Below are 10,812 nucleotides of genomic sequence, written 5' to 3' on the forward strand. Positions count from 1 at the left end.
AAAATAAAATGACAGATAAAGATTTAATACCATGTTTTTCTTTATTGTTTTTGTCCTTATCCACCAGTCATTGGGACATGTTAGTATGTGTGTTCAGTAAATCACCTGAAAACACTGAAGCTCTAATACCAAACAGCGTCATAGTTATTATAGGATTATAAAGCCCTGAGCGTCTTATTTGTGTAATCTGCTGCTCAAATACCTGCCTTACATAACAAGATGCTTTCATCCTCAGACAATCAAATGAAAAACATGAAGTACATCCTAGACGTGGGATGGTTTTTAGGCATCGCTCTCCAATCAGATGCTACACAGAAGATATAAATGGCACTCTTCATTTGAAAGACTTTATGAAATCTGGAGTTACATCAGAGATTTTCCAATACCATGTACAAGATTTTAGAACAAATAAATATGTAAACTGTAGACGTGCAATCAGCTTCCTGTATGCTCTTTTTTGTGTTACGGTAGTTTTTATTTTCCTTTTAAACCATCCTACAAATTCATAATCATGTGCTCAAATGCCTCTATCTTCTGGCGGGTGTTGCCTCTGCGGATCCTGCGGTAGGACACGGTGCTGTATTTGGAGGAAGAGAGGTGGTTGAAGGATTTCTGGGAGCTGGCGCTGCCACTGGATTTCTTCGGCAGAGGCAGAGTGGAGTAGCCTGGATTGGGCTTTTGATGAAACCCCACGGGGACATGGAAGTTGTGGTCCTGCTCTGGCTTGTGGTCCACCTGAAGCTGCCTGTTACCTGGTATCTGGAGTTCAGCACTGGACATCTGCTCTGGGACGAGGTTGGGTGTCACTTCTTTCTTCTCAGCTGGTAGATTTGCTAAAGAGAAAAGGAAGGGATAAATCTGTTTTGTATTCTGTAAACATCAGAGGTATGGACTCAAGTCACAAATTTGATGACTTTAGACTTGACATGACAAAATCCAAGAAGAGTGCAACTTGACTTGGACTTTAACACCAGTGTCTCATGACTGCACTTGAACTTTAGCCTTTTGACTTGAAAAATACTCAATACCTTCCCAAACCCAAAGATCTTATTTAAAATGTGTGCCTCATATCAATTAATTTACCTTCATTTCATAAATCATCTCATTTTAATGTTGATCTTTTTATTTCCTTTAGATGTAAAACACAAGGCAATATACAATATCACTTTAACTTTTTGAAACCTAGGAAGAAGGCAACAAGCAACGAAAGAAGAAATGACCCCAAATAATTGCAAGAAATAAGTAAAAATATACTGATGATAATTCTGTACCATAATTTTAAATATGTAATAATAATTACAAATAACAAAATCTATTATTTTCTTGCAACTGGCTGTGGGACATTGCTTACCAAGTTGCTCATTGTCTTTTTTTTTCCCATGTTTTTGAAAGAAACTGCACCAGTTTGCTTAGGGCTCAAAGGTTTAAATACTTAAGAAAGGTGCCTGAAAGCTGCACAAGAAAAGAGATGTCACTTCAGGTTTCAAAGGGTTAAAGGAAGCATATTCTCACATGAAATTTCTTATACGTTTGGGCAGATGTAGACACTTTTCAAATATAAAATATGATGAATACAACAAGACAGGACAGAAATTTACAAAATTTGTGCTGTTGTGTTATTGATTAATGGTCTACATGCTACCAAGGTGCAGCACCAGAACTTCTCCTCTCTTATAACTAACTTCAGTTGGACATCCCTTGTTTTAACAAAACTTGTTTTAGCAAATAAATAATTTTAGAAAGCATTCGTGATTTTTGTAAATGTACTATCTCTCTGTTGTTAAAATGACATTACATTTAGTGAAGAGTGCATTATGACTTGTTTAAGAATTGAAACTCAGTTTAGGACTTGGGACTTGTCAGTCATGACTTGGAGCTTGACTTGAGACTTGAGTGCGAGGACTTGAATCTTACTTGTGACTTGCAAAACAATGACTTTGTCCCACCTCTGCTTAAAACCAAAATAACTCCCTCTTGATCAATCAATTTTCCTGCACAATAACAGGTGCAGAGCGGACGAGTGGTTTCTGAGGCTCCAGCCCTGAATGATTTAAAGCCCAGAAACTGGGCAAAATGTTCCTCTGTTGGCCTACTATTCATTTAATAGAAGACCACATTTACTTGGCATTGTTGGGGATCCTTGATTTGCAATTAGAGCAGCCCATATTATTAGCATAGATTCAAATGAAGCATGTTTGTCAACTAAACATTCATTCTGTAAACTCTACTCCAGCATAGTATAACAACAGTAGGTTCAAAGATTAGTTATCTCTTTAAACAGATACCTGCATATGTATGCTGAATCTGTAGGTGACGGGAAAGATTTTGGTATCATAAGTTTTCTGGGTTCTGTTTGCAGTCCAAGTAATATTGACCAGTCACATTTGAACAGCAGGTGAACAGTCCGCCTGGAGAGGTGAGATGCATTGGCTGAAATGCAATCTCGGAACTCATTGGCTATCGTTGACTGGCTATTGATGACAAGCTTCCTTAAATGTATCTGCATTCATATGCAGATATCTGTTTATTGGGATTAGCCAAAATGACCAGAGCACTGAAGAGGAAATCTTGGTTTGGATATCTGGCTACACCTCATCAGCCCAAAATATTGGCCCTTACCTCTAGATGCTTTATCATCATCAGACTGATAGCTTATGGGTCCCTATATAATATGAGCTACCTGAAAAAATACAGTATCATCAGACAATTTTTGCATCTGTTTAGGTGGCATGTGTAAAGTTAATCATTTTCAATACTCGTTATGGTTTTAGAGTGGTGGAGACAGTTGAACAACAATTAGATACAGAACAGGATGTAGGCTCTACAGGATGTTTTTTTTCCTTGGTAACTATCATATATTTTCCTAAATGATGTACAGATTTTGAGGAATTCTGTTATTTCAAATGTCTTGGAAAAAAGCGTTCATATAGCTGCTGTAAATGGGGAAAAAAATCTCTCTCGGACCCCCCTAGATTTGGGCAGAGCCCTGAAAGTTTACAACACCTGACTCCGCCCCTGATGGACTTTATCCCTTCCAGGTATAGTGGTCACTACAGTGGACAGCTATTTAAAAGCCAATGGAAATACATGGACATACACTGACATACACTGCCACCCACTGGCCAGGTGTTGTCAGTGCAACACAAGTCCCTCAAAACGAATGAGGGAGAGGGGAGGTAGGTACAGAAGGGAGGAGTAGAAAGAGAGGGGAGAAGCTCAGGAGTCATAAGCAAAGTTCAATGTTTTTGCATGGCATTGAGCAGTATTAGAATTTGTTAAAAAAAAATGTGAACACACTAGTTTAACAGCATTAAAATATATTTGTATAATTTCATGTGATATATATGTGGAAAAACACCTTGAAAAATGTTTTGAGAAATGAACTTTACGATTGTTTTCATGCACAAAGAGGAATAACAACACTTAAGAAAAAGAATCATGTGGAAAAAATGTTAGCGTTTGCTTCTGCCCTGCACTCACCTTTTGCTGCTGATATATTCTGCTGTGTTTGCATGTCAGCAGCTGGGCAGTTTAGTGATTCTCCACATGCACTCACAGACGTCTCTGGAGTTATAGCCTGTGCCCCTGGATCTGCAGGATCTGACTGATCCTCAGGCTCAGTTTTAGGCCTCTGGAGCTCTTCCTCTTCTTGTTCAGTCACAGGAACCTGCTGAGTCACTTCTGTCTCCAACTCTGTGACTTCTTCCTCAGTAATGGATTCTTCTTCTCCCACTGTATCATCCTCATCAGCTGCCACACTGTTGACAAGATGCTCACGCTCGTTGGCACCAAATCCGCAAGATGTGTTTGATTTTCTGTCCTGGTGAGCTTGCTCCTCGTCACTGTAGAACACCGAGTCATCTCCCTCCTCCATTAGCCACATATCTCTCTCTTCAGGTTCCTCTGGGGTCTGGAGAGCCTCTTGAGTGATCCCATCAATGATCTCCAGCACCTGGGATGCCAGTGCATCTTCGTCTATTGTGGGCCTCGGGTTCCTTGGAGGCATTGTGGTCGTCTCCATCTCCATCTGCCTGTTTTTCTTTCTCCTGTGATACTGAATATAGTCAAGCTTCAATGCTCTTAGTTGTTTTTTGCAAACTGAATTAAAGTTTAAGCAACTTCAGACTTCTCATCGTCACATCGTCTGCTCCAGTGTGTTACCAGAATACTACTTATCCTACACTGTCAGAGTGAAGACAGAATCCATCCTGCGCTTCAGTCAGCAGTGTCAGGTCAAGCTCTCTAGTGTGCTCTCTAGTGCTAGTACCATGTAATTCTGTGTGCGTGTTGAATCACAGAAGAACAGGGGTTTTGTTTTGGCCCCAACAAAGACTCTTTGTGACTCTGGCATCTGTATATGAAGTGATTGTACTCATTCTGTGATAATCTCTGCTGGGTGACCACCTTCATTCTGTTACGTCGTGAGTCTGGATTAACATTCTCCTATAGGTTTTTCTTCACGGTATTTCATCGATTGAGCCAACAGTGGTTTTGCACATGTGCAGAAGCTAAGCCCTGTTCATGTCTTGAGTTTTAAGTGAACATAAATACCAATGCATCTTAAGTAAAATGCTGATATAACAGTTTGGAAGCTTACAGCATTATCAACACACATCAGCACTGTTCGAGCTACAAAGAGGTATCACTCTCCAGTATTTCACAAAAATACAAAGAGTTGTAAAGATTTGTGGATTTTTCTTTCCCCATTACTCATGTCAGGACCCCTTAGATTTATCCTGTGATGCTTTGGAGGGGCCTGACTCCTAGGTTGGAGGCCACAAGACTGAACTACATAACTGTGTATGAAGTAGTTTAAGATTGATCCATCTAAAAAAGCTACACCAGTAAAAACCCTGCTAACACGCTGATGCTTGATAGTGACAATCTAATAATGTGACATAGGACTAATTTTACAGCAGAACCACCTTTTTTTGCATCTTCAGCACCTTTTGCTGGTTGATAATACTTCTGTTCTTTTACTTAAATAGGATTTTGAATGCAGGACCTTTATTTTACGTGTTGTTTTAGTACCATTACTTAATTAAAGGATGTGAATTCTATGGAAGCCCTGAGGGGCAAGTGAGACAAAAAATCTGGCGATCCATTGTCTAAGTCTTAGCTAAATTGTTTTCTCTGTCTCACAGTCTTTGTACATGGGGCACCCACTCCACCAGGTGAGCCAGTGGGCGCCCAAAGAACTTCGTTTTTCATCGGTTATAACACAGTTTTGGTGACCTTTTTTATGTGTTTGTGCTCATTCTGGCCACAAGAGGCTGAAATGCACCACTACCCTATATTCTAAAAAGATACATATATTGTGTGCTAGCAAGTTGGCGTGTGTTTAGAGTGCATGGAGAAATTAAAACTGGAAAAACTAAACCTGGAAAAGAGACGTGACAGCCTTCAGAACACAGGGTGCACGTCAGCCTCTTGTGGCTGAAAGGAGTATTACAACAAGAAATACAGAGAGAAATTATTCCGACAAAAAATAAAATGATAATAATAATGATGTAGCAAACTGTCAAACAACTCTCCCACCTGTTTCACCGATTTTATTTATTTATTGTAAGGAAAGTCAGACAAATTATCCTGGCAAAACCTTGACCTGTTCTTAAGTCATGAACACAGTTTAGATCAGACACAGGAAATTGGTCAACGTGTTTTTTTCTTACTGCATTTGCCTCTCAGTGCTTCCATGTAACACTGTCTACATGCAAAACAACTTTTCATAATAATTCTTTTCATAAGAAGCACTGAACCATTTTATTTCCTGTTTCATAGCACAAAACAGTAAAAAAGAGGTGGTGATCTTTTTTACAATGATTTCTCTCCACTCTTTCAGTTTTGCTACTTTAAAATAAAATCGTTTTTGTGAATGTTATCATCGAGTGAGGGAAAACAGTTTACTTTATTATAATGTGCTAATGTGATGATGCCCCTCTGTAGCTCTCTCTCTGCAGCAGTGACAGCAGCAGCAGGAAACCAAAGAAGTGAGGCTTATTACAGGAAACGTGTGAGGTTTCTATTCTCAAGTGTTGTAGCTTTATATTTACAAGCTAGTGTGCATTACCCAAAATAATATTGTGTGTAAACCTTCATCATAAACAGAAATCCTCAGTGTAGCTCACTCTGACGTGAGTGTGTAACTTTAGAATGAGTGTGTGTTATTACCTGGTGTCTAAGAGAAAACACAGCAAGGGTTTGTAAGACTTCACAAGTTTATTATCATTTTTTTAAGCTTTTTTATACAGATTTTCCTGATTTGATATCAAAAAATAAATCATGACATTCTCCCAAAAAGCTGTGTTTTCATGCTGCTGAAATTGAAAAAACACATTTAAGCACTTTCACAATTTACAAGAAACAGTGTCAGTGATTCTGAACCAACACCGAAAGTTGCAGACGGCCTGAAAATAATGATGGAAATGAAAACGGTTAAGTAGTACCTCCTTTGCCCACATCCTGTTTTGAACTGAGCAGACATCTATACTGAGTAGAGCTTTGGTTTTAGTTTTCAGCACCTGAATGTGACAGAGGTACTCTTTAAATGTCTACCTGACCTGAAAAATGAATGGTTGTTGTGTGTTTTAGGTCACGAAGGTCTAAAAACACAAGGTGCTACACGAATACAGCTACTGCAGGTCAGACTATTCTCATTAATGCTCATCCCACTATGATTATGGCATGGGAAAATGTCAGTTTTAATTCAAGCTAGTAGGATGCATAATCTCATCTATGTACATTACAATCTTGTTTGCATACATTCATTCAAACAGAGGAAGATTGTTTTCGTAATGCTTTTGTGCCGGCACCAGTCTGAGCCAAGCAGTGAGCCAGGCTCACCTCTGAGGCTGAGGACCTTCTTGGGTAAACTTTGACCTTGACAAATGCCAAGTGCCAACATGTCCATTGTCTCTGTGTTTCCATGAAGGCCAAAAGGGTTTACCCAACCTTAAGTGTGGGTATCATTATAGAGTCATTTTCTTTCTGCAACAAAAGCATGTGAACAAGTCACTAAGTGTTTGTTCCCGTCTCCTCCTCTTCAACTGATCGCTGGAGTCCAGGAATTAACTTCAGGATGTGTTTACGAACGCCGCCTCTCCTGCTCTTACGGGGCAGGGTACCGAACAAGGAGGAGATCCTTGTTTCCTCCCAGGAAGGAGAGAGGGAGCTGCTGCTGCCTGCCAAACTGGAGCTGCTGGAGCGGCAGAGGGATTGGTGATGACGACTGGAGCTGGAGGAGAACCCACAGTCCTGTGAGGGGAAATCTCTGGAGAAGAAGCAGCCGTCATCCGTGGTGCTGGCTGCACTGCAGGGGCTGGGAGAGCACAGATCCCCAAACACACTGGCCTGGTCACTGTCATCTGTCATCACGCTCCTGTAGCTACTGTCACTAGAAAAACGCCGGCCACAGCGGCCTGAGGAGGAGTTCAGACTTACTGAGGAGCCCATTGAGAGGTGGAGGCTGCTGTTGTTCAAGTTACCTGAAAACACAACAGAGTCCCTGTTAGAGAAATGCTGCAGCTGGCGAGAAATTTGCAACAGGAAGTTTGTCAGTCTGTGTTCATTACTCTGGGGAACTCCTTTTATCTGATTTATTGAAGTTTACACTTGAATTCACAACATGAACAGTGCCGCTTTAGAAGCATGACAATGGCTGTGAGAAAGGAAGTGCTGTGGTCTGACAGCTGAGCAAAACCCTCTCACCTCGCACTAGCCGCTTTTCCTGTAATGAGAGGGCTTGCAGCTCCACCAACTTCTCACGAAGCGTTTGCTGTATGGGCAAGAAACAACATGATTTAACTTCCAGTAAAATTCTTATAGTGTATACATTCATACATATGTTCTGATGAAAGCCTGAAAAGCTCAAAGTGAAATACTGCATAGTCCTTGTGTGGACATCTCTTCTATCAGCTCATACATTCAGAACATTTATCTACAGAGTATGAGAGCACACATTTCTACTGCTGTGTGGGTTCAGTTGTGAAATATTTGAGTATGATCTGATTCACACAGTAGGTCAGCCTGTAATTAACAACTGCGTGGCAGTTATGCTCTTTCATTACAAATAGCTGGGTTTGTGTGGTTTTGTAAAGTTGTCTGTAGGCTGCAACATAACCACAGAGCTGCTGTATCTCAACAACAAACATGGGCAGGGTTAAAGAGACACACCTTGAGCTGGTTCATCCTCTTCTCCAGCTCTATCTGCTTCACTATGTTTCCACATACAGTCTCCATCCTGAAATCACATAATAACACATAATTACACACTTTCAACACCCTTCATTTGTACTGCTATGCAGCTGATTTATCCTCTGCTGTGCTTCGTTGTACAACCAGTTTTAATTCATTTTACTCACTTTAGAGTGTTGGTTGATTCTTTAATCAGATCCAGGATGTGCTGATGAGACGACCCCTCAATGCTGACCCCGTTGATAGTGACGATAATGTCTCCTGCAATAAATGAGGATGCAAAAAAGAGGAACTTGATCAATTACGAGAACTCACCATGGCGCTGCGTGGTATTATTGCATCAGTATGGGTGTGTGCGTGTATAAAAAAGTGATGTATCTGTCAATCTATGTGCACCAGAAAGGCATGATAAGGTCTGCTGGTTTCGTGTGTGTGTGTGAAAGCCTGTGCAGGGCGTAGGTGGTTCACCTGCGGTCAGACCAGCACTCTCAGCAGCGCTTTCCTCCTGCACTTGGCGCACAAACGTGCACATCTCCACTGCAGAACTGTCCTTCAGCTGCAGGCCATAGGTCTGCAACAAGAGACCATTTGTTAGGAAAACAATACCTTTCCACAAAAAGATCCTCTTAAACTTGAAGTGAGCATGAAAATTGCTCCAGAATCAGACATTGAAAGGGATTTTAATAATTATAAAAGGTGATTACCTGAATTTCAAAACCAAATGTTTCATTGTCTTGTTTTTCCAGTACAATTGTGGTCCTGTGCAAAAAAAGAAAAGCAAAAAAACTTCATTTTTTCTGACTTTAATTGTCTTTTAATACAAAATCTATTGCAAAAACATAAAAAATGCAATAAATTTGAAATGTAGGAAGGCTGAAGTTGAACTGCACATCAGATTTTGATGTATTTACCTTTGTGGGTCGGCGTAATCAACCAGTGAGTTGGTGCGGCTTGGTTTGGGCTGCAAAAGAAGAATTGCAGAGTTCCTCTTTAAAAACAATATAATAAATTCACGGTTTAAACCTCTCCTGGAACTAAAGAGGTCAGTCACTGTTAGAACATGCTGATCCTACAGTGCTTAATAACTCAAAAGATTAAAATTGTTAAAAGGCTTTTAGACCAGCTGCAGGGAGCTGCTGTACTTAGTTGGTGGTAAATCAGTAAACTGCTTCTCATTATAAAACAGTACTGTGTGAGAAAAATCTCAGCTCCAATCAAGTTTCTATGACAGAGTTTGCAGAAGTGTGTGTGTTTACATGTTATTTTCCAAATATATGTCAACTTGGCCTATTGTCTCACCTTGCAAACTCTGGGCAGAGAGCCTGTGTTGTGCCGGTGTCGATCATTGTTTCCCCTCAGTGAGCGTCTGTACCACAGGGAGCATTTCTTCCTCAGAGTATTATCCAGAATGTAACTCTCTTGGCTTCCCTGGCGTGGAAGTCCATTGAAATTCATGGTGGACTGCATGGTAGAGTAGTCCTCAAAGCACCATCATGTCCTGCTGCAGCAACTCTTCAGTGATTGTGTGGCCCTGCCCCGCTGTGCAGCCAAAATGTGTCAAAGCGGAAATCCACGTCATGTGATGGTTGTGGTGGACCCACATCTGCATCACATACCTAATTTCCTGTTCGTGTCTTTTGACTTCTTTCTTGAGAAGGGATGGTCTGCTGTTTTGAGAAGCAAAGGCTGGAGTTTTTCTCTTTTTATTCCCCCTCAAACAGTCCCTTTCCCTTTTTGCAGTCTAAGCGATTCGATTTATGGTCTGTCAGAAATCAGTAATGCATGAGAAACCGCCACCTCACGCCTCCACCGGCACCTGCTCCCAGCCTCTCTCACTCTCAGTTTCTCAATGGGCTTAGCCTCAGTCTAAGCCTGAGTCCTGTGTTCTGCCAAGCAGGGAGACTTGTCTTATGAGGACAGACAAAAGGCTGATTTAGCTCGGGGCCAGTGTCACGCTCCCCAAACAGACAGCATGGGTCATTGGATCGAAGGCATCAGACATGGTTGTGTTCAAAAGGGAGATCACACACACACAGGCCGGCAGCCGGGGAGACAATGGCTGATGGCTAAAGAAAACTAAACCACAGTGCACAAGCCTTCTCCCACCACCACACCCATGCCTACAAAAGGTGCACTGTTTAATCTGCAGGGAGGGAGTATCATCTTTCACTGTGCACAGCAACTGCACTTCTTTGGTGACCAGAATATCAGAGAACATTGTCTTTTCACTTTGAGCCTTCATACTGTATATATGAACCCTGTTGAAACACTCCTTTATGAGCAGATTGCCTCACAGCAATCCCCTCTGCTCCACTGACCCTCAGCACCGCCGTTGGCCAACCGACCACGGGACCGTCTGGAACACAGATATCCCATTTCACCAGGACATTGCAAATTTCTCTACGTTGAAAGCATGCACGCTTCTTCTGCTTGAGGAAAGTGAGGAGGACAACAGAAAAGCATTGGATGCACGATCATCAATGATTTTGTAATACATGAGGAAACAGAATGCAAATTTCTGCTCAAGTTTTTAGACTAGATTTATATTTTTTGAACAGTTAAGTGACTAATGGAGACTATTTTTGAAATTGGTCCAGTATTGAGCGGGATCAAGCTGGA

The 10,812-nt window shown here is 41.2% G+C and overlaps 2 protein-coding genes across 2 annotated transcripts; both read right to left on the reverse strand.

Moving 5' to 3' along the window:
• Positions 1-33: 33 nt before the first annotated feature.
• Positions 34-4,228, reverse strand: LOC125900012 (uncharacterized). The gene is made up of 2 exons (XM_049594747.1): positions 3,481-4,228; positions 34-833 (listed from the first exon to the last, which is right to left on the reverse strand). Exons 1-2 carry the CDS (start codon positions 4,025-4,027, stop codon positions 496-498), a joined length of 885 nt encoding a protein of 294 aa, XP_049450704.1. The 5' UTR covers positions 4,028-4,228; the 3' UTR covers positions 34-495.
• Positions 4,229-6,209: 1,981 nt separating this feature from the next.
• LOC125899679 (cytohesin 1 interacting protein) lies at positions 6,210-9,740 on the reverse strand. The gene is made up of 8 exons (XM_049594139.1): positions 9,493-9,740; positions 9,105-9,154; positions 8,898-8,952; positions 8,662-8,764; positions 8,361-8,454; positions 8,173-8,239; positions 7,708-7,774; positions 6,210-7,484 (listed from the first exon to the last, which is right to left on the reverse strand). Exons 1-8 carry the CDS (start codon positions 9,658-9,660, stop codon positions 7,015-7,017), a joined length of 1,074 nt encoding a protein of 357 aa, XP_049450096.1. The 5' UTR covers positions 9,661-9,740; the 3' UTR covers positions 6,210-7,014.
• Positions 9,741-10,812: the final 1,072 nt, after the last annotated feature.

Source organism: Epinephelus fuscoguttatus, linkage group LG13 (genome assembly GCF_011397635.1).
Source record: "Epinephelus fuscoguttatus linkage group LG13, E.fuscoguttatus.final_Chr_v1".
Taxonomy (NCBI): domain Eukaryota; kingdom Metazoa; phylum Chordata; class Actinopteri; order Perciformes; family Serranidae; genus Epinephelus; species Epinephelus fuscoguttatus.

Excerpts from the sequence above, each read along its gene's own strand:
- LOC125900012 (XM_049594747.1), bottom strand. The coding sequence starts at position 4,027 with ATGGAGATGGAGACGACCACAATGCCTCCAAGGAACCCGAGGCCCACA. Across the intron at positions 834-3,480 it reads GAATATATCAGCAGCAAAAG|CAAATCTACCAGCTGAGAAG; the intron begins GTGAGTGCAGGG and ends TTTTCTCTTTAG.
- LOC125899679 (XM_049594139.1), bottom strand. The coding sequence starts at position 9,660 with ATGCAGTCCACCATGAATTTCAATGGACTTCCACGCCAGGGAAGCCAA. Across the intron at positions 8,765-8,897 it reads CATTTGGTTTTGAAATTCAG|ACCTATGGCCTGCAGCTGAA; the intron begins GTAATCACCTTT and ends CTCTTGTTGCAG. Across the intron at positions 8,455-8,661 it reads GAGTGCTGGTCTGACCGCAG|GAGACATTATCGTCACTATC; the intron begins GTGAACCACCTA and ends CATTTATTGCAG.